Below are 24,403 nucleotides of genomic sequence, written 5' to 3'. Positions count from 1 at the left end.
TGCTGAATATGTATTGTGATATAAACAAATTTAAAAAATAAAAATGAAAAAGTAAGTGTATGGTTTCCTAAATGTCTGTTTAATAATTTAAAGTTCAGAATTAAAAACTCAGTTTTTAGTCCCATGTAGTTAGCATCAATATACATGAAAAATGTCTTGGTGAAGGATGTAAACACTAAAAACTTGTATTTTTTCTTGATTTTATATTACTTTATTTTGGTCTTATTAAGCATTACCTGACATCTGTTCTCTACCTCTATTTAGATACTCAAAATGCCTTACTCTCTGCTAAATCTACAGAGCTATGCCTAAAATGCTTATTAACTGAATGAATTTGAATTGATTTTAAAATTGTGATGATTAATTTTATGTGCCAACTTGACTGGTTCGTGGGTACCCAGATATTTGGTGAAACATCATTCTGGTATTTCTGTGAGGGTGTCTGGGATGAGTTTAGCATTTCCGTTGATGGACTGCATAAAGCAGATTGCCCTCCCTAATGCAGATGGACCCATCTAATCAGTTGAAGGTCTGAACAGGACTAAAAGGCTGACCCTCCCCCAAATAAGAGGGGATTTCTCCTGCCTGATGCCTTCAAGCTGGGACATTACATTTTTCTTGCCTTCAGACTCCAACTGAAACATCAGTTCTTCCGGGGTCTTGAACCCGCCGACCTCTGGACTAGAAGGAACTACACCATTCGCTCTACTGAGTCTCCAGCTTGCTGACTTCCGGTCTAAGGACTTGTCAGCCTCCTTATTCAGGTGAGCCAGTTCCTTATGAAAAAAAAGATATGTGTACATATATTTCCTATTGCTTCTGTTTCTATGGAGAACCCTAATTCAGTTATTCTTGGTTTTTCAAAGTTGCCTAAAATACCTAAGCTTCTTCTAAGTAAATATAAAAGGTTCTGTTAATTAAATCTGAATTATCTTGGGCTCTTGAATTGTGGCTCTTAGAATTTCTTCCATCTAATAAGTTATAATTTCACTGTCAGCAATATAGTTTAGATCTCATGTATGTGTTCAGAATCCATGCTCTACTGATGGCAATTCAGGCAGTGTAGCCCCTAATGTCTCTGTGCTCAATGCAAGCTAAGACTATGAGATCATTCATAGTCTTAGTGAAATGTAAAGTGCCAACATGAGATCAAACAGCAAGGACTGAATTCAAATAACAAGTCAAAGATTTCATCCAAAGCTAAGGTGCACTCACCAACTACATGATCACAGCTCAGAAAGAGTGATTTTCGTTTTGCTTCTATAAATTTCCTTGGCAGTATCTTTCCCATCTATATCCTCTATTGGCTCAGAGATTTGTACATAGTAATCTCTTCCAACAGTGTTGCCCCTTGAGAAATCAAATTGTTAAATACATGTCTAGGTTGAAGACCAGTTCAAGATGCTCAATTCTCCTCTACTAAATAAGGTAAGAAAAATCGCCAGAGGTATGAAAGCTATTGGCAAAAATCTAAGCTTCAAAACACATGAAAAATATGTTGGTGGAGAACACAATCACTTAAAATTTATGTTACTCAACAGATATATATATATATATATATACACCAGAAATACTACTTGAAACATTTAGACATTTTTCACTGTATGCATTCTGGATGTTTTACTAAAGAACGTACTCATTTCTGGTGACGAAAGAAAAAAAAATGTACTTCAACATGTTTTCAATAAAAGAAGATGGCTGTGAAAGTAAAATGTAGAGTTTGAGGCTAGCCAGGGCAAGCTAAAGGTAAATTCTTTGTACTCTAGACGTACTTAGACACTTCATCCTAAGATAAATGCCTTTTTCGTTCTTTCAAAATGTACCAACAGAAATGAATCAGACTTTTCTTTCTCTTTTGCAAGGTTTTCTCTTTCAAACTTTTACAAAAGAGTCTAGGAAAGAAAGAGTGGCAACAGTTAAGAATCGCTATGGTCCTATGGGAACATGGATTAATACATGGTTTTTTTCCTTGTTTGATATTTGTAAGGCCTACTTCAGGGCACAATTCCCTTACTAGGCACTAGTCAACCCCCAAGTACCCTCTTCTGAGCTCTAGTCCTCTATATTCAACTAACTAGAGGGTCTCTATCATTTCATGCTAAGAGGTCTTGCTGATACACCAAACTCAACATATTTAAATATGAAGTTTTCCCTCCTCCTTCCTGAAGACTCTCCAGCCTATCCTTGCTCTTTCCACACCTGCCCTGTCTTCAGTGTCTCCCTGATGAACATACCCACCATCTACCCAGCTGCCAAAAAGAAACCTGAGAATCTTCCTAGATGTCTCCCTCTCTCATATCCATTATACTCAATCCATCAACAACACAATCATTTTAATCTTCTAAATTTTTCTGTAACATTCCTTAACTCTCTACTGATACCGTTAAAGAGATGCTAAATGTAGCCCCTCATCATTTCTTACCTGGTTGTCTGCAATAAGCTCCTAATCTCTGCTCTCTAGCCCTACCTTCCTCTAACCATCTTATACTATATCCATAATTACATTTTCTAAAATACACGTTCATTTACTTGCTGAACTCAAACATTATTTGGGAGCACCTACCAGGTACCAGGCTCTGTTGTAGGTCCAAGGATGTAGCAGTGGAAAGAAAAAGACACAATTCCCTGCCTGACAAAGCTTACAGTTACTGGAGAAAAGAGATAAGAAGCAAAATAAACATGGAAGCATATTAATTATGTTAAGTGCAATGGAGAGAAATAAAGCAGGGAAGGGAGACAGAAGATGTTGGGAGTGGCTGTTATTTTAAAGAGGTCAGAATTTCCTCACTGCAGAAGTCATTTCTGGGAAGGGAAAGGTGAAGAGAGTGAACTCTGGAATGGAAATGTTCAGACGGAAGAAAGAGCGGGCAAGAGTCCTGAGGTGAAAGTGTACCTGGAGGCCTTGCGGAGCAACAGGCACCAGTTTGTCCAGCAAGAGGACAGTAGTAGGAGGCGAGGTTGGAGAAGAAAGAGGGACAGATCCTAGAGGGCTTTGTGGGAACTTCTCCTCTGGTCGCTGTGCCAAGGATAGACTATGAAGGACAAAAATAAAAGCAGAGAGCAGTTAGTAGATGGTTACAGTAATTTAGGCAGGCACTGACCATGATTGGAACATGGCTGGCAGTGTGGAGGTGACGAGAAGTGGTCAGATTCAAGATGGGTTTTGAAGGTACTGACTGTCATAGCCTGAATTTCCAGGAAAGTAGAGCCTAAGACAACTGCTTGCAAACAGGTAGTTTACTGGGAATGTCATCCCAGGAATCAGGAGTGCATGACCAGGGCTGTGAAACAGGGAAGAAAACAAGTGGCAATTGGAGGAATGAGTTATCTAGCTCACTCCACTAGAGGTATCATGACCGGAGCCTCAGTATATCCATCCTGGCTCAGCTCCTAACTTGTACTGGTCATGTCTGGCCCTTCCTTGCAAGTTGTGTGTGAGCAGACTTCCTGCCAGAGCTCCATTTGATGCACCAAAGAGGCCGCAAGGCAAGAGGCCAAGAGGTAAGAGAGTATCCAGTTCCACCTACGCAATGCAGGGCAATGCCTTCACGGAACTGTTTGCTGCACCTGTGACAGCAGTGAGGGGTGGTTCCATGAGGATTCTGAAGTGGAGTACATGGGGGCCCAATATAGACAGTGTTGGAATAATTCTCTAATGGACTAGATGTACTATGTGAGAGGTAAAGAAGAGATAAGGATAATGCCAAGAGTTTTGTCCTAATCAACTACAAGGATGGAACTGCCATTAACCAAAAGGGAAAACCGTGGGAAATATGATTATGCGACTTCTAAAAGCCAGAATCCTGGATCCACACATAACTTTATCTTCTGTCCCCAGCTTACAATCTCAAATTAGCCACCTCACCTCCAACTCTGCAGTTATACTAAACTCGGTCCTCTGGCTACACCACACTCTCTCAGGTCTCTCTGGGATTTTGCTCAGGTTGGTCCCTCTACCTATCTAGTTTATTTGCGCAGATAATTCCTTATCAGCCTTTAACTGCCAACTCAGTTGACACCTCCTTTTTAAAAAATTTTTAGTGGCGTATAGTTGCTTTACAATGTTGTGTTAATTTCTACTGTACAGCAAAGTGAATCAGCTATATGTATACATATATCCCCTCTTTTTTGGATTTCCTTCCCATTTTGGTCACCACAGAGCACTGAGTAGAGAGAGTTCCCTGTGCTATACAGTAGGTTCTCATTAGTTATCTATTTTATACACAGTATCAATAGCGTATATATGTCAATCCCAATGTCCCAATTCATCCCACCCCCTTCTTTCCCCTTGGTATCCATACCTTTGATCTCTACGTCTGTGTCTCTATTTCTGCTTTGTAAATAACATGGGCTATACCAATTTTGTATATTAACGCATATATGTGGAAAATGAAAAAGGTGGTATACACCATCTTATTTACAAAGCAGAAATAGATACCTCCTTTTAAGTCAGATGCACACCTACCTATTGCCAAAGTATTCTTTGTATTTGTCTGTCTCCTTCCCAAGATGTGACCAGGGAGTATTTTCCTTGAACCCTTAGGGCATATTACAACACTGGAAGATAGTAGGTGTATAATTAAAGTATGTTAAATTAAGGAATAAATGAATGGTTTCTCCAAGTCATTCTATGTTTATTTTAAAAACACAGTATCTGTGCCCCAAACCAACTTCTCATACAAACTATTTCAATATGTCACCTCATCCTCTGGGACACTGACCATTATGTCCAAAGTCACATAAGTATTTAGTGGCAGGGCAACAATTAAAATTAAATTATTTTGATACCCATCAGAAAAGCCTCCTGCCTTTTCCCAAACAGTTAACTCTTGGACAAGATCCGAGTATAATATGCTCTAGGATATTTATAGAATTAGGTCGTTAAAGAGTAAAAATGCTTACTGCATTTTCTTTTTTTTAACTGAGGTATAGTTGATTTACAATGTTTCAGGTGTATAGCAAAGTGATTCATTTTATATGCATATATATATATATTTCTTTTTCAGATTCTTTTCCATTATAGGTTATTACAAGGTACTGAACATAGTTCCCTGTGCTATACAGTAGGTCTGTATTGTTTATCTATTTTATATATTAGTAGTGTGTATATGTGAATCCTAAAATTTATCCCTCCCCCTTGCTTCCCCCTTCCCATCTTACTGCATTTTAATACCAATATTCCATTTAACATAAAACTAAGACCATCTGGAAGTAAAATCATTGTAGTGAATCCTAAATCTTAAAAGACTCTTAAGGAGGGGGGTGATATAATCAGATCTGTGCAGTCAGCCCCATGTCACACTTACAAGTAAAAGATCTTTTCAACATGTTGTCTATTAGCTACAGGACTAAATGGTGGTTAACGCTGTTCATGCAGGGCAGAGACCAGCAAACTTCTCATACGGCTTTCCTGGCTTCATTCCATTTTAATTCTGATGGAAAATGTGAGCACATTAGTTTTAGATTCAATATAGGTTTCCGTCGGGTAAACTTTTTGGCCGACTAGGTTTTCTGAACCTAGTCCTTTTCACTTGGAACAAATGTGCTATTCCAGAAGATGCCAACACATCATGTGTTACTGATGCATAACAAGATTAAGAGGAAAAATGAAAACATTTAAAATGCAAAACATACTTGGGGAAAAAATTACACAGTAAAGTGACCTGGGAAATGCCCTCAGACATTTTCTAACATTATTTGGAGAATATTTTCAGGATTTAGGAGTACACCTAGGTCCTATTAAAACTGCAAAATGTTTTCAATTTAGTGAATAAAAACCCCTTAAGTTTGAAACTTCCAAAGTTCTATTAAGTCCTTAAACAACTCATCTTTAATTATTAGAAACTACAAACTAATATACAGTTCTGAAACGTATGGATTAAATCATATAGCTAGAAGTGGTGGCATTTTTATATTTTCCTAAACTAAAATTCCTTAACCAGAAAAATATGGCAGAAGACTCCACTATCTAACTAAATCACTAATCATTCCATAACTCTGCTCACGAATCTTCCATGAATTTCCATTGCCTGTGGAATAAAGTTCAAACTTACTCACGAAGCAACATAATTTAGTCCAGAGTTCTCAAACTTTAGCCGCACACCAGTATCACCTGGAGGGCTTGTTAAAACACAGTTTTCTGGACTCACTCCCTGGAGTTTTTGATTCAGTAGATCTGGGTTGGGACACAAGAATGTATATTTCCAACAGGTTCCCATGTCATGCTGATGCAGGGACCACGATTTGAAAACCACTATCTAGTAACAATCTAGCTCTGGGGGGCCATTCAGCTCCCCACACCAACTTCTGGCTCTACACATTTTCTCATCCTCTGATTTTGTGTGTACTATTCCAGTCACTTTATGTTTATAGGTTCTAGAGTTAAATGAAAGAACTCTTACTTAACCTGTACTCTGCGGTGCAACTGTATTGGAATGCTGTCACAACCACAGTCCAGCTGACCCTGAATCAGCTTTAGCATCACTTGTTACTCATACTCTGGTGTACAAATCTCAAGGCCCTGGGGTCATTTTCCCGTCCTGATGATGGCCATGGCCCTGAGTGGGAGAAGCACGAAACAATATTCTGGGGAAAAAATGTTTTTATTATGACTATGAGCTTCTTCTATCTGACAAGGGCTTGTCAGTGCGGGCAATTTCCCAACTACTCTACAGGAAAGGCATTTCTGCTATAATAACAAGTAGAAAAGCAGTGGGTGCCTCTGATTCAGGAAAGAGCCTTCCTAGCCTATAGCCATGCTCTCTGTCCCCAAGACAATCTTTTAATCGGTGTAGGGAGAGTTCATGATAAAGATCCATAGGCAAATTAACAGATTCGCACAAGGCCCAGATGCAGAATTATAAACAGCAGCTGTCCCAAGAAGATAGCTTTTCCCCTTAATTGAGGTTGCAGGTGGGCTACTCTGCTAAATTTTTAACAAAGGAAAAATGATCTGATTTTAACCAGAACTAGTGGTAACTCTTAATCACAAGGAGTTCTTCTCATAAACCAACTAATAAAATAACAAAGCTGCCTCACTAAAGTTCTGACTTCAGAAATAAAATAACTATAATAGTTGATAGCAGAAAAAGCAAGTAACAGTCAATACAGGAGCCCGAATTCAGTATTTCATTTGTAGAGAACATTTTCCGGAATCAAAGTCTTCAATTATTAGAGGAAAGGACAACCCATAATGCTTTCTAGCTGAAAGGGGGATAGGGGTGTGGATATGTACTCAATTGTGGTTTTGGTCATATCTTGTATTATATAAAATTCTACAAATATACCAAAAAAAGAGAATACTAGGTTCTCACAGCTCTTTTTTATAAAATCTTAAGGGAATTTTTTTTATCATTAAGGAAGAAAATATTATAGAATGGAGCCAAATGAGGACCAATCCCTTCTCCTCCCATATTCCCCATTATCTAACTTGGCTTCTTATCTACTCCTATTAATATTCTAGGAGCTTTACAGAAATATAATTCACATGCCATAAAAACTGACCCATCTAACGTGTTCACTTCAATCCCTTTTAGTATATGTACAGAGTTTTGCAATCATATCATAATGTAATGTCAGAACATAACCCCCCAAACAAGCCCCATAACCCTAGTAGTCACTCCCCATTCCTGCCCACAGCCTCCCACCCCTGGCAACTTGGGGCTACTGATCTGCTTTCTGTCTATATAGTTTTACCTTCCAGACTTTTCACGTAAATGGAATAAGACATGTGGTCTTTGCATCTGGCTTCTTTCATGAAGCATACTGCTTTCAAAGTTTATTCATGTTATAGCAAGTATCAGTCCTTCATTCCTTTTTATTGCCAAAGAATGTTCTATTATATATATAGGTATACAACATTTTGTTTATCCATTCATCAGCTGGTGGACATTTGGGTTTTTTCCACTTATTGGCTATTATGAGTAACACTGCTGTGAACATGTCTGTACAAGTGTTTTGGGGACATTAGGTTCTCATTTCTCTTGGGTAGACACCCAGGAGTGAAACTTCTGGGGCATACGGTAACTGAACGCTTAACAGTGTTAGGAACTGCCAGACTGTTTTCCAAAGTGGCTACACCATTATTTCCAGAAGTAGTGTATGAGGGTTTCAATTCCCTCACATCCTTACCAACACTGGTTATTATCTTTTTGATTGTAGCCATTCTAGTGGGTGAACTAGCATCTCACGGTTTAGATTTGAATTTTACTGATAGCTAATGATGTTGAGCACCTTTTTGTACAATCACTGGTCACCTGTATATATTCTTTGGAGAAATGTCTGTCCAAATCCTTGCCCATTTTTAAAAGGGGTTATCTTTTTATTATTGATTTTTTAAGAGTTCTTTATATAACTGGATTCAAGTCCATTATCGGATATATGATTTGCAAATGTATTCTCCCATTCTGTGGGCTCTTTTTTAACTTTCTTGATGATGTATTTTTATTTGATGATCCATTTTATTATTTATTATTTTGTTGCTTGTGCTTTTGGCATCATATCTAAGAAACTATTGCTTAACCTTATGAATATTTCTGTATAATTATTATTTAGATGTAAAAATCCTATATGAATTTTCATATGGTAGAAACAACTTAGGTTCCAACGAACAGTGGTTAAGGGTTCCCATTTCTCCACATCCTTGCCTAGACTTGATAACCTCAGAGTTAGTTTGCCTATTTCTTGACTGTAACTTGGTAGCTCATATTACTTTAACTTGCATTTCTCTATTTATTTACTTTCTTTTCCTATATTTCCATCTTCTCTGTTAAGAGCCTGTTCATGTATTCTGACATTTTGTATTTTTCTCATTATTGAAGACATTCTTTATATATAATTGATATTAAATATTTCTCAGTTACATGTCTTGTAACATGCTTTACAAGCACGTGAGCTATCCTTTTGCTTGTTTGTTATTTGCTTTGTTGAACTATTATTAATTTTACTGTTAAGAAATTCTAAAATAGTTTCTTTATGATCTGTGTTTTTTGCAACTTTTTTTTAACTTTAAGCTATACAAACATTCTACTCTAAGAGATGTGGTATTATATAGCTACTAATGGAAGGGACACAAGAACCAAGCTGTCTTGATTTGAATCTGGATTTTACCGTGTATTACTTTGTATTCTGAAACAAATTATTTAACTTCTCTGAAGCTGCTTCCTCATTTATAGGATGGGGGAATAAAAGCACCTATCTCATGCTGTGTGGCATTTAAATGAGTTAGTAAAGTGTTTAGAACAATACATGGAATATTAGCTATTATTATTTTCTTCTAAACACTTTCACTTTTTGAATTTTACCTTTAGCTTTCTGATATACTTGGAGATGATGTTATACATGGTATGAAGTGAGGTTTTCAAACAGTCCACTTTTCCCCACTGATCTCCAATGTCCCCTCTGACACATTATTTCCTTATATATATGATTCTCTACCATGTTCCACTTAAGTCTATAGCTACCCTAGGCCATACCACACTATTTTAATTACTATAGCTATTAAACTGTAAAACCATAGTAAGTTTTTATATCTAGAAGAGCAAGTATACCTAACTTGCTCTGTGCTGAACATCTATAAATGCAGGCATTTACAAGTGAAAGGATAACAATGCTGACATTTGTATCCTTGGATTTGTGAATTATAAAATCACAAACAAAATACGTCAGTTATTGTCTATTAGATGACTAGTATTTCATGTAACTATAAGAATGCTGCTTTCTTTTTAACCCCTAGACCATTTTGATTATTTTGTAAATAATAAGGTAATGATTCACTGAAAGCCACAGGAATAATAAACAAAAAGTCTAGACTAAGAAGTAAAACATTATAGAACTTTTTTGGGGGGATGGGTAATTTTGCTCATTTATCTTGTAAGTACAAATAGGGGATATGAAATCCTCAGCAGAAATTTCAAACTCCTTAAAAAGCAAATACAAAAATCAAAACAAAGCCCCAAAACAAAGGACCAAGTATTCTCACACTCAGTTTGCAAAATCACAGCATGGATTCACAGTTACTGAAAAAACAGTCAATGGAGAGGTAGAAAAATTAGGATAAACACCACAGAAATTTTACCTGGTAAAGACAGTTCATCAATTATTCTAAAATATTCTGCAGCAACTTCTCAAAACCATAAAACACAATGTGTAAATCTAAAGGATCCCTGTACAAGTGATATCCTACAATGGGAAGGAACAATGACCTTATAATTTTCGCATTAAGAAATAAATCTGGAGAGGTGTGAGCACTCACTCTTAAGGTGTAAAGCTGCATATCACATTTCTCATTTGCAGTCATAGCTACTCAGGATATTTTACAAGTAATCTCTTTAGATTAACATTTGCAGGAAATCAGGAAGAGGAAAAAACGGGAAGCGTGCTCCATTCTCCAAGGCAAGATGTAATTGTTTTTTCCTCGAAAATAACTCAGTTGTGTTCCTGATTTTGCCTTCTCCTCACCTCAGATGGTGAGGTACTGTGGCTCAGAAGAAACTGCAGATAAGTGGCATTCCCGTGAGCACTAAATTATGACAGCCTAAATGTGGTTGAATATACAGTACTTTTTTACAAACTAGTACGTATTATAGTAAATGGGAAAATTGAAGCAAAATTATCAGCTCTGAGCTTATTCATACACTGGAATATTTATTTCTGGTGGTGGTGGTAGTGTGTTTTTGTAATGTCTCAAATAAAATGTTCACGTGGCAAAGACTCTGGCTTTCCAAACATTCTGCCTAAATATTATAGCAATCCTCAAGTCAAATTTAAATGTAATTCTTCAAAGAACAAGAACAAAAACTCTGGAATCCCAAGTTCTGGTTCAGCCACTAGAAGTAATAGTGAGACTTTAGATAAGTCACCTAACAACTGTGTGCCCCTGTTTCCTCCCTTGGGAAAATGAGAAAACACAAGCAGATCATTAGAATTAACTGGGTCTTGCTCAAATAGGAGTGTAGGTGCCTGTAGCAATTTATTTTTACTGGGCGTACTTTAGGTTGTGCAGATGTTTGTTTATATAACGGCACCTTGTTTTCTGTTGAAGAAAACCCTCCGCTGCATCATCCCACACACAAACTACCTCCGCTCTTACTTGAAAGGAAATTCCTTTTCAAGGTTCACAGTACATCAGAGACAGCTGCATTGCTGAGCTTCCTCCAGAAACTTTAAAAAACTTCAGATGTAGTCCATGCATGACATGGATCATGAAACAAGACAATCTCAAGCACTTAGACTGCCCCTTCTCTTACCCTCTTTTAACGCTATATTTTCTGGGGTTGTTGCCTGCTTACATTGTGTGTGTGTGTGTGTGTGTGTGTGTTTATTTTAAATCAAGTTCCTGAGGGAATGCAGGAACTTTCTAAAGAAGTGACGCTCTTGAGTGCTAATTTCCAAAGCAAGATAAGGTAAAAAGTACATTTCCATTTAATGACATTTCAACAACAGACAGTCACTACCCTATTAACTTCCAAAGAGGCAATCCTCACTTCAAACCACACATTCCCTGGGTATGTTTCCATATTGCCCTGGAACTCATTAAGTGTTTGTCTGGAAAACTCAATTCTGGACTCAGGACCAGTAAAACAAGAATACCAAACTAGGTAAGAATTCTGGCATCGAACTTTTCCAGCAGAAGCTAAGAAGCGAGTTATGACTTGGTTTATTTCAGAACAGTCACCCAAACCGCCTATATAGCTACAAAGACAAACTACTTGCATTGGGAATAACATGTTGAATATAATTGGAGGTGGGTGCAGGGCTCAGGAGTATGGTGCTTTCTGAGGGTAGCTGATAGAGCCAAACTCTGAAAAGATTTCCAAGAGCCTACCAGGTGTCCAATGACAAGCTGGATACAGAAATTACTTAATTAATGTACCTGAGAAAGAGATGGGAAATTTGGGATTCACATTCTTGTTTCATTCTGCAAGAAATCCTTCACTCCAGATTTGGATTGTTCCAAGTAAATTAAGACTTATGATCCCTTCTTTATCATTAGTGGCAATATTTTAATAATGCTAGGACAACTGTTTCACTAAACAACAGGTCATACTAATGTAATATTTTATGAAAGGACATCTAAACCAGATATGTGGGTAAGTTACTTTTGAAAAAAATTCTGACAATTCCTTTTAAATACCATTAATAAAATAGGTTCTTTTGGTTAGAAAAAGGGGGTTAGAGGTTCTGCCTGCAGGTAAAGAATGAACTGAAATTTATTAACTCTAATCCCGTGTGTACCAAATCCCTTGGGGTAGCTTAATCAACTGCAGCTTTCTGCAGCTTAATCAACTCAGCTCCCAAATACTTGGTTTAGTAGATTTGGGATGGGGTATAGGGAACTGCATCTTTAAAATGACCTATGGTGACTGTGATGCAGGAAATACATTGAACCATGCTGTGAGGAAAACTGCAGACTCCTCGTTTCTCAGATGGATCAGTGCTGATTACACACTGCTCGTCAATTGATTCCCATTCAATAGCCATTGCAGCAAACCCTCACTCAGCTCACAGGAACATCTGCATAAAATCCTCAAGTCACTCCAGTCAAGCCAGAAAGAGGCGGAAAATCAACTGATCCTGAATTCTGGTCTCTCCTGCCACAGTGCACCAAGCTGCCACAAAGAAAACACATTGGCCAACGGCTATATTATTGTTGGCAAGCACCAAAATTTGCTCAAAACCTTTACAAATGAAACCCAGCTGCTTAAGCTCAATACCAGATGTCTTCTACAATGTGTGGCTTTGATAGATTAAATTGAGCATAAGAAAGAGATGAAATATATGAAAATCTAATTTGCAAGATGTTTGTCATTAAGTCTATTTAACAAAAAGAGACAGAAAATTTTTATATTTTTCACTGTAAGAGGTTAAGTAGGGTAGATTAACAATATTCATAATAGCTATTAAAATGCATGCTATGAATAAACTGTTTAGTGTATATTTTTAAAATCCAGTCCAAAAACAATCTCCAAAAATGCCCAAGAATGTCTTATGCCTATAAAATCATGTGATTTAGCATGAGGGTCCTTTTCATTTAAACCCATTCTCCAATTTGAACATGTTTTCACCCAGGGCACAGGAAATTAAGTAGGAAATATTTAGTGATATTCTCCAATTTCAATAAACTGTCATAATCCTATGAAAACATACATATAAAAAACATGTGTGTGGATATGTATCATATGTACAAGAAAGTATGGAAGTAAAAAGGCAATTTGTTTAGGAACCTCAATTAAGTGGCATCTACCCTTCTGTTACCATGTCACAATGAAACACTTTTTCTGTTGTTTTCCAGGTCACTGCACAGTTCTCAATAACTCAGCTGACTTCAGAGCCTAAATTAAACTCAGAGCCACTCAAATATTCCTCCGATGAACTGCTGCACATTCCCTGACTTAAATGAGCTAATAGTTAATGGGCAAATATAGCATATTACTCTTACAACATTAACCTTTTTCTTTTTTCAAAACAGAAACATGAAAAGCATAATGGAATTCAAAAGCAATAAACAATTGAGCATATTAACTCTAACCAAGACAAACATTCAGTTGAGATTTAGCTCCATAAAAGAGTGCATTATCATTTTAAGTACACACGATTACAATTGGCAGGTTATTATTTTTTCAGATTTGAAAAATATTGTCTTAGTTTTCTTTTAGAGAAATCAAAATAAAGGTAAACATTTTAGCAAAGACATAGTTTGATCATGAATATTTCTACAAACATAATAACAGAAAGATAATTTCATACAAAGTTTATAAAACAAACCTGGCCTCACATTTTCTGACGCTGTATACTACTGGCCTTGGCATAGTTTATAGTTAAAGGAAAACAGAAATAACCATAAAAAATGTTAAGATGCCTTATTATATTAAATTGTCTCACACTTGGCTGATATCTTATCAATGCAGTTCTCATATCACAAAAGTTCCAAATTGATACAAAACTGATTCCTTACCTGTAAAACTCCCATTAAAATTGTGAGGATACCAAGTCGAATATGGGGACATTATGTTCCCACATTATGACCACAGGATACTGTCAGGCAGTAAAAACCTATGCACCAAAGCCAGTTTTCTGCGTGCACTCAAGAGGTTTCTAAAAAGTGAATTCGATATGTACGTTCATTCTCCTCTGGACTCCAGAAGGGATCAAAAGCATAGTTTCAGACATTCAAGTTCCCAGAATTTGATCAAATGAAAGATGTATACTGCTAGCCACAAACTTGTGGCCTTTTAGGGATCATAATGCAAAATTTATGAGATGTTCTTTGTGAGACATAAGGTTTGCAACTACTGTTTCAATAAAGGAGTAAAAGTTGTATGTAACAATATGACAAAACTAAAGTCTGCCAAGAGAGTACACTACTTGTTTCATATCTTATATTTTGCCACCACCTTGATATCTTGAATTTCTTCAGCATCTTTTTTTTAAAGAACAACAACAACAAAAAAAATCATACCCCTTCATTTACTATTAAAATAATTCTATAGAAACTACAGAAATATATTACCATAATTTTGGTAGTAACATTTCCTGGATACCAAAGTTCATGTAAAAAATAAAGTGTTTTTTATAATTTTTCTACACATATAGCTAATAAGTCACTTAGTAGCCAACAGGAATTCATTATAAACAAAGGAATACTAGAAGTATTCATATTGCTATTATTAATGACAGTAGCAGCTATATTAGACGTTTTTGATTATCAACCTAACCCAAAACCTCTTCTAGAAAAAAACTTCCACTGCCCACTGTATCTGTTATTGTCTGGTGGCCATCTTGGTATTGAGTGACTACACATCCCATCTGGGTTACCTTCCATCATTGCTAGGGTCAGCAGTCAATCAAATTCTCTCTCCAGAAAGTTAAAAATAAGAAACAGTGAAACATTTATCAGTTAACTCTGGAGAGCTGAGCAAAAAAGGTCTTGGAATATCAGGAAATGCAGACACTACCTTGGGTCGTGTGCAAAATAACGAGTATGTCTAAGGAGGTAGACTCCTCTGTACGCCAAGTATTGTACTACGCACTGGGGATTCAGCAATAAATAAAATGGACGTGGTCTTTCCTCTAAGAAGGTGAGCTTCCAGCAGGAGAGTGACATGTATAATGATACATCATGATATGTACCATACAAGAGAAATAAAACTTACAATGAGGGATTATATGAAGGGGATCTCATTTAACCTGGATTGTTAAGGAAAAGTTAACTTAGTGACGTTTAAGCAAATGGATAAGCAGAGTAGAAAAGCAAAGAACTTTCCAGGCTGTGGAAACAGCATGTGTGAAACACCTGAGGAGAGAGGAGTTTGGATTATTCTGGACAGGAAAGGCTTGATAACCGCTGAGCAGTGAGGTGAGCCAGGACCTTGCCGATGCCAAACCTGGAAGGTCGTAGAAAGGTCTGGATTTTACAATGCAAGGAGTGTCTGCTAAAGACCTTTACACAGAAAAAAGGGAAAAGACATCCAGAGGGAAGAAGGGAATGTCCTCTGGGTCCCACGAGGCCTGTGTTTCCTGTAGCTTTTCTTTATGTCTTCATTCGACTTCTTCCTCTACTTAATTTTCTGTTCTTTTGCCCCAAATATCAAAATATCAATACTAACAATGTGATTTTATACACATTATGAATTAATATGGAAGTTAACTAATTATGGAAGGAATGCAACAGAGATGACATCAAGCAAGAAATCAGTTAATCCAAAAGCCCCAGATTCTCCAGTGTTACAGGAAAAGTGCTAGGGCCTAGAAATAAGAACGAGGTTATTCTGAGCTCATAGTCACAAAATCGTAGGTAGGTATTTTAATATGAATAGTTACACACACACACACACACACACACACACACGTACACACACACACACACATCGATTACGGTGGGCAGAGTAACTATTTTACAGATGGAAGCGAGTATAATAATCAAGACCAAAAGGGTCCATCTAAACCTAAAATGTAGCATAAGAAAGCTTGATAGACAATTTAGCTGATTTTAATTGTCAGCACTTTGTCTTACTTAAAGATTTGCCCAATGTCCTGTATGAGTTCTAAAAATAAATCCACATTTGGAAAGTTAGGGGAAAAAACATATTCACAAATTTGTTCCTGGCAGTTCTAAGTCAATAGAAGAGTTGTAAAACGTTATTTCAGATTCAATTGACTCATAGACCAAAAAAAAAACAAAAATGAAAACGAATGTGAATTACTCTGATCTCTCTAATACTATGATTCTTCCAGAAGCCTTCAAGTATTTGTACTTTAAAGATTAAATTCTCTATGCACAGATATTGAGAGATATGTATGCCTTACATACATGGTTGCCACCACTACATATTTAAAGAGGATAACTTCTCATAACAAAAGGTAAAACCAAATAATGTGAGTTTGCACTCAATAGTTATGTGAATGTCTCTTATCCAATCTACTCTGCAGAATTTAAGTTGAGAACTATAATTTAGCCACTTTCCTTCCAGGTAAATTACCACAGATCAAATTTCTTACATCTGTGATGCTCACCACAGTGTGCAGTTACTGCCAATTAACAGCCAGAGGTTAACTGTTGGAAGTGTCACATAAGAGCTATAGTAGAAAACATTTTAAACACAGAACCACATTTATGCATTTAACAGCTGTGTCGGTGTAACAGTTCAGAGTTTTACTATATTTTGCCATATGGTAACGAGGATCATTTCCACCTAAAAATATTACCAGGGCTTCCCTGGTGGCACAGTGGTTGAGTCCACTTGCCGATGCAGGGGACACGGGTTCGTGCCCCGGTCCGGGAAGATCCCACATGCCGCGGAGCGGCTAGGCCCGTGAGCCATGGCCACTGGGCCTGCGCGTCCGGAGCCTGTGCTCCACAAAGGGAGAGGCCACAGCAGTGAGAGGCCCGCGAACCGAAAAAAAAAAAAAAAAAAATTACCAAAGGTCTTCCCTGGTGGCACAGTGGTTAAGAAACTGCCTGCCAACGCAGGGGACACGGGTTCGAGCCCTGGTCCAGGAAGATTCCACACGCCTCAGAGCAACTAAGCCCGTGCGCCACAACAACTGAGCCTGCGCTCTAGAGCCCATGAGCCACAACTACTGAGCCCGTGAGCCACAACTACCGAAGCCCGCGCACCTAGAGCCTGTGCTCCGCAAGAAGAGAAGCCACCGCAATGAGAAACCTGTGCACCACAATGAAGAGTAACCCCTGCTCGCTGCAACTAGGGAAAGCCCGCATGCATCAACGAAGACCCAACGCAGCGAAAAATAAATATAATAAATTTTTTTTTAAAAATTACCAAAAATTGACACCCTAGAGCAATATCACCATTTTAATTTTGAAACTACACATTCACAGCCATGTTTGTTATTCTCCTGTTACTGCATTTCCTATCTGCCTTAATTCTAGTGAAAAAACTTAACAGATTTTTAAAAAATTTTAAATTAGTGTCAACCAGATCAAACACAAATATTACAATAGGAAACCTATGGAATATGACCTGGCAATGAAGAAGCAGGATATAAAATCTGGGTTACATAAAACTGCAGGGGCCATGGAGACTGGGACCTGCTTTTGTTCATTGGGTTTAGGGATTTTCCTGTATTCCAAAAGAGCTAATTCCTACTTCCTATCTCGCCTTTTTTTCCGGGAACTCTTTGTTGATATAGAATTACTCCTAAAGAACAAAAGTTGCCTGCCAATTTTTATTTTACTCTAATTGCTGTAATAATCTATTACCTTGATTTTACAGTAGGGCAGGGTGCTGTGGAAATTTTCACATATACATTTAACAAGAAGCTAAATAAAATCTCACCTTTTTAAATGCCAGAGCATGAGGCCCATCCATGTCAGGAAGGGCACATTGTTGCCACCAATGTGTTAGAACAACAAACAGAAAGAGTCCTTTAGTTTTTAGGTCTGTCAATCTATCACCTTTATAACCTCACTAAATTCCTTTGAAAGAACTTAAGAAGAATGGTAGTGACCAAAATGATGCCTCAATACTGTTTACACATTGCACTATATTCATTAGTATTGCCTGTAATTCTCCCCTGTGTTTTGAGAATAAAGGGGCAAGGTAGTATCAATAGCTCAATCTTTAAAATCCTACATTTGAAGTAGAAATGAACACTACAGATTTTCACCATTACAGGTCATATTTTCAGTTTCAGAAGAAGGCAATTCCACATTTCACGATCCCGAGTTTTAAAAAATGCATTCCTGAAGCAACCACAATGTGCCAATATAAAAAACACAAAGTTCAAAACCTACCAAGATGTACCCTTGCTTCCCTTTTTCTAAGCCTGTGTCTTTTCAAGTAAAACACTGAAGATAAGATATAAGCAATGATAAGATTTAGGCTGATGAATCACACCACATCACACCACCCCCACCCCCCCACCCCCCACTCCGCCCACAGGTCACCCTAGCTACTCTGTTCCACGTGTGAAGCATTCTCCTTTCCACTTAACTGTGACTTTGCAGAGCTCTGTACCATTTAAAGTAGAATTGGAATATTGTACGTATTCCTTCCATATAGAACTTTTAGGTTTCCATATACTTAAATAACTAAATATTTGTATTAGCCTGAAGCACAGACTCTCCAAATGTCTCAAGTTGTCATTTTGAAACACATTTACTTTAAATGAGTATTTAAGGTCTCAGTACATTAATCTTGGCTTTGCCATTCACTTAAGAAGTCATGACCACTTCCTTTGTCTGTGCTTCATATTTACGTATCTTTGTGATAATCATTCTCACTGAAGTGCATGCAGAATTAATAATCATAAAGCATTACAAGTTGTCAATGAATATTTAACTTCTATAGTCAAAGTTGCTTAGTCTTCATTGAGCTTGTAGTCCCTGTCTACAGCACATTCTGTTTTCATCCAGGCAAAATAAAAAACAAACATGAAACTTATTTTTTATAAGGCTACAGGTAGAGAAATTCCTCAAAAAAAAAAAAAAAGTTAAAATTTCACTAGTGACAAAGCTGGGAATATAAATTGGGATTCAGTATGTTAATCACACTAAGATGAGCTATAGAATTCTTTTAAAATCTTGTCTCAGTTTACATTTCCAGATTGATTGTCTCCTATTCCTGCATAGATTAACATTATTACTAATGATACCAATAGCAAAACCTCAGACAGTACTATGCACCAGTTACTATTCTAAATGCTTTATGTGTATTTACTCATTTAATAATCAAATCGTTCCTATGGTTAGTTATTATTACTATGCCTATTTCACAGTTGAGAAAATCAAGGCACCTATAAGACACCTCATTTGAGTTTATACATCTAGTAAGTGGTAGAGCTAAGATTCAAACTCAGGCATTCTGGGTCTGGAGTTCATACCCTTAACCACTATGCTACAGAGTAAACTGGTAGACACACACAGATGCACACAGGCACTCATGTGAAAGGGCTCTGGACAGGGAGTTAAAAAGGTTACGCTTGGTAGAAGCAAGCAGGGAATGTCTCTGGGCTTCAACCTTCTCACTGGAAAAGTAAACCAACTACACAATACTATTTTAAGGTGTAATCTAATCCTACCATTTATGATTCAAAGATTCAGTCTGTAACATACAGCCTTTTCACTTTTGACCGACATAACTCAATAATTAATTCAGGTATTCATATGTTTCAAGGAAAATGCTAAAAGAGAATGAAAAATTACCCTTAGGAAATCAAGAAATAGCAGTAGCATGAGTAGAGGAATAAGAATTTCACCTCATATATATCATGTTTGAGTTTCCTGGGAACATTCTTAAGAAAGTTTCCCTGAGGTCTTTCTATCTCTTCTAGAAGGTACCAGATGATAACAATTTTTGGAAAACAAACTAGCAAACCAAGTAAATGAACTACATGTTGTTCCTTCACATCAATACACAAAACTCCTTTTGAGTTACACTTATCTATACCAGAAATTAAAAGCACTTTTCACAGAGCCAAGCCACAATACCTAAATAGTGTCATGGAATACTCTGAGACTATGAAAACATTCATCTTTAAGTGCCAATCAAAATACATGCCAGTTGGTAATACATGCTTCCAAATAAATAGTATTGCCAAATTGGTTCTATAAAATGCATTCACAGGTATATGAGGGTGAACTGTAAATGCATTTTGATCTCATACATATTCCCTTGTCACCTGGCTTAATTTTATAAAGCCGCTATTTCCTTATTTCCAACCTTGTGACTCCCTTGTTGCAAATCACTATCACAGATAATTGTTTCCTATTCATTAAGTTATCTTTCTTCTAACTTGAAAATAGCTCACCTACTTTTATAATTACTCTTTTAGTTAAAATAATTTTTTAAAATTGGCATCCTTTAGTCAACTTTATACAAGAATAATTCTTCTGGACAAAATGATCACTAAGCAAGCCCCTGTTCTTAGATATGGATAAACACCTGACATATTCACAAATTACAATTATTGCCATTATAAAACTACAGATTTACTCAATGCATCCATATAAAAATGACAATGAACTTCAAAGTTAATTAGCTAACGTATAAAAAATCTAACAGTATTCAAACTAAAATGATCAAAACAAGTTTATTAGAATTTTTGTTTTCTTAAATTCTTCACATATAAACTGTCACCATATGTTGACAATCAACTTCATACTCAAAGTTCCAAACTAGATTGCACTTAATTCTTAATTGCTAGAGAAAACAGAAACTTTGCATCCCTTTTAAAACTATTCTAACACACTATCGAGAAAGCGTTGCCATGATACAGAAAGTAGTAAAATTACAGAGCAGTTGGAGGATGGGGGGTGGAAATGTTTAGCCACTGAACTTCTGCCCTGAACTTTCCCTTCTGTGATAAAAACCACGAAACCAGCCATTAACGGAGCCCCCTGTCAGCACTGTACTGTGGGGCACTGGTCTTACCCCTCGTGTGCATAGACAGAAGAATAAGCAAGGCAATGTGAAGCTGCCAGTTTAGTTCGTCCAGCCAACCCATTGCAGCAGGAGAGTCGTCAATGTGACTCGCCTGTTTAAGCCTCCTGTTTCTTGCCTTTCCTTCTTTCAACTGAGACTCCTCTGCTGCCACTCTTGTCAGAGCTTCCGGCAAGCCTGCAGCAAGCCTGCAGCAAGCCTGCAGCAAGCCCTAGACAGGACCGTGAAAGACAAGCCTGTTACAAACTGGTTCTGTCACCACGGAGACTTCAACTGATCACCTCGTGGGGAGGACAACAAAGGGCGGTGAGGACCCCGAGCCAGACTGTTTTTTTAAGAAAGGAGCCTGACCCAGCTGCCCACACAAGGGCCAGCACAGGCGGGACTTTGCTCTGTACTGGCCACGCCAAAGTCCCCGCACCTCCCGGGCAGCTGTGGAGAGATTCCAGAGCGACACACACCTATGCTTTGCCGACATGAAATTACTTATTTCTTCTGCTAATGTTTTTTATTTTTTTCCTTTGCTAAGGATTGTAATTCCGTGGGAATTGTAGACAGACAAGGAGAAATAAATTTTTTTTCTTTGATAAAATGACAGAAATATTGCAACACATCCAAGTGTTATGGCATTTTCTCACATGACCTCAACATTTAAATAATGAGGCAAATGCCTTTGAATCAAATGCACAGATACAAAAAAGGGTCACTTGTAAAAGCCATCCTTAATGAATATTTCAGTTAGGCTACTCACTTAAATTAATTAATTTGAAATGACTATAGTTTGAAGTTTCCTAAATAGAAAAAAAAGAAGTACTGTGAACTGAACCAATTTTATTATGTGAATAAAACCAAGGTAAGTTATTCAATTTTTTTAGATGTTAATTATAATTGTGCCTCAATGTAAACTATGAACATTTTGTAATATTTTAATTTTCCCTGAGATTCTGAGTGACTGTTTCCAGTACTAAAGAACATCTTAAAGGGCTGTTTGTTTTACTCTGGGAACTATCGATAATAAAAGAACAGCAAGAAATATAAATGAATTGTCAGTGTGTGTAGAAACTACACTATCACCACAGACAGATACAAACAGAAGTACTTATTAAACCTAATCCATTTGCATGATAAAGGATTTATGAGTATGAGAGCAGAGACATAGTTCAGTGGTTATATGTAAGGTAGCATGAGAATGTGTTTACTTGAAATTTTAAGAATTATTTTCTTGGAAAAAAAAATCTCTGCTCTCTTCTCCTTTTTAAGAGACACGCCTACCCCTCCACACACACACCAGCACCTCGCAGCACTACCCTAGCAGGTGGCATTCAAATCTATTCTCCAGCTTAGAGTAGTTCAACAATTGCTTTTTAGGATTTAACCAATACTACTATCAATCCAACACCCTCAACGCAGTTTCATGAGATGGAATTTAACAGAAATATAGTATTTTTAATCACATAGAAAATTTTGGAATATCCTAAGTTTAAACTACACGTTTTGCATTTCACAGAATCCATGAAACTTACTTGTCAGGAAAATATAATTTGGGGGTGTTAAATGAGGTAGTCTTTAGCTAAGAAGGGCAACTGAGGCATACTAAAATGAATAAGAGTGATCAGGAGCAGAGGGGCAACATAAGTGAACCGCAGACAAAAATCAAGCTCTACTGCTTGAATCTCTTGTTCAAACCTTCTATATTCGGCTCAGGGCCACATCACAACATGGCTCCACTGCCAATCTGGAACCTGGCCTTGAGCTCCAGGGCGAATAGTGAACGGCTAAAATGTGGACAGCTCTCATTGCTCATACTTTCCCAATATGGGCATCCATAAACGGTTCACAGCATAGAGAGAATAGTTTCTCTCTCCCCAGAATCCTAATTCAGTTCAAAGCAATCCATATCAGCAACTATTTCTAATTTTGTACTATGTGCTAGCTGAAGTAAATACACTCAAGAAGTTTACAATACCACAGAAAAAGTAGTATATATGTAATAGAGAACTAAGTAAAAAAACATAACCTATTTTAAGATGAAGTGTCTTCAAACGGAATAAAGATAGAAAACCGGAGTAAGGGATGGATTAGACTGGGCCAAAACTTGGAGGCAGAGCTGAATGCTAAAATATGAATTGAATTTATACAGAGATAGAGGAGATGAAAAGAGAGGAAATTATGTGAGCAAGGACTAGAGGTAGGATTAAATATTTCATTTGTGCAATAGCATGAGAAGAAAAATCTTACTGGAGCAGACAACACCTATTAGTAAATGGTTGGAGAGAAAGCTAGACAGAGTGGAACCAGATTGTGCCGGACTCCGAATGCAGGTTACAACGTTTAGGCTATATTATATAAATAACTAAAAGGCTTTTGAGCATGGACTGGCTTAATGAATTTTTTTTAAAAAAAGGTTTAAGATTTCAGAATATAGGATGAGTCCCTGAACCTAAACTTCCAACTATGTGAGTAGAAGTCAAAATTATTGATAGAAGTGTGAGGAGAGGTTTCCACTTAGTCAAACTTTTTGGTAATAAAAGTTGGAATATCCTAAGTTTAAACTACACGTTTTGCATTTCTTCTCACTTATACTACTACGAAATTCAAGAGGTAACCCTATTAATTCCCTTTAACATAGGCTGCGTGCCAACAATGAAGGAGATGTTCTATAAAATGCATAATTATAACGCAAGGGAAAAAAAAAAATGCATAATTAGATTCCAGACAAATAGGCTCAAAAGATCTTTAAAACAATCGTATAATGTAGATCAGAAATCTGACTTAGCAAAAAAAAAAAGAAAAAAGAAAAAAAGAAAATCCAGATTTGCGTATGACTTAGCGCACCCACTTTAAAGTCCACACCAAATGAGGCTTCAAAGAAAGCTCTGAAAGGTCGCAATTTGAATATACACACGTGAGAGGGGCAAGGAAAGAGAAAAGAAAGACTACAGATAGTACTACCAATAAGAGTACGACATGCCATTGCTATATATCATTTGTAGAATTCTTACACAGACCCACTCATTCTAGGTTTACGGAGTCCATGTTGTAAAGCAGAGAGAGACTCTTTGTGCTATCTGTATAATCTTGAGCAAATTATTTAAACTCTCTGGTCTATAATCTGCTCATTACCTAACTGTTAAAATTGTTATACGGATTAGACAAGTAAATGAACAAAAACTACTAAATACATTGCCCAGAACATAGGAGGACATCAGAAAAAATGGTCAATTTCCCGACAACTCTCACTAATCACTCTTCTGCCCCTTGACCAAAAAACCTTTATTAACGATAATCTTCTTTAATGTAACATTTGCCAAATTGTTCCTGTCATAAATAATGTGATCACTAAAACACGGACACATTTTTAAAATTCATATTATACCCGGAAAGACAAATATTTATTTAATAACTTTATTTCATTTATTAAATTATCATATAATTGAAGCAGAAATATATGAAACAGTTTTAAAGTATGAGACTACCTTTTTTTTTTTTTTTTTTTTTTTTTT

At 36.9% G+C, this 24,403-nt stretch overlaps 1 protein-coding gene across 2 annotated transcripts in view; it reads right to left on the bottom strand.

The window, feature by feature from the left end:
• Window positions 1–24,403, bottom strand: part of BMPR1B (bone morphogenetic protein receptor type 1B) — a 168,131-nt gene that overhangs the window by 95,439 nt on the left and 48,289 nt on the right. Inside the window, exon 1 of one of the 2 annotated variants that reach the window (XM_007464390.1) lies at window positions 20,892–20,979. The exons of the other annotated variant lie outside the window; for it this stretch is intronic. Within the exon in view, the coding sequence (XP_007464452.1) occupies window positions 20,892–20,964 (73 nt within the window). The 5' untranslated portion in view covers window positions 20,965–20,979. Of the gene's footprint in view, window positions 1–20,891; window positions 20,980–24,403 lie in introns of those variants that run through there. 2 annotated transcript variants of the gene reach the window in all.

The sequence above is a fragment of the Lipotes vexillifer genome, unplaced genomic scaffold (assembly GCF_000442215.2).
Source record: "Lipotes vexillifer unplaced genomic scaffold, Lipotes_vexillifer_v1.1 scaffold1346, whole genome shotgun sequence".
NCBI lineage: Eukaryota > Metazoa > Chordata > Mammalia > Artiodactyla > Lipotidae > Lipotes > Lipotes vexillifer.
Note: the sequence above shows the minus strand (reverse complement) of the source record. Positions and strands in the feature narration are given on the sequence as shown.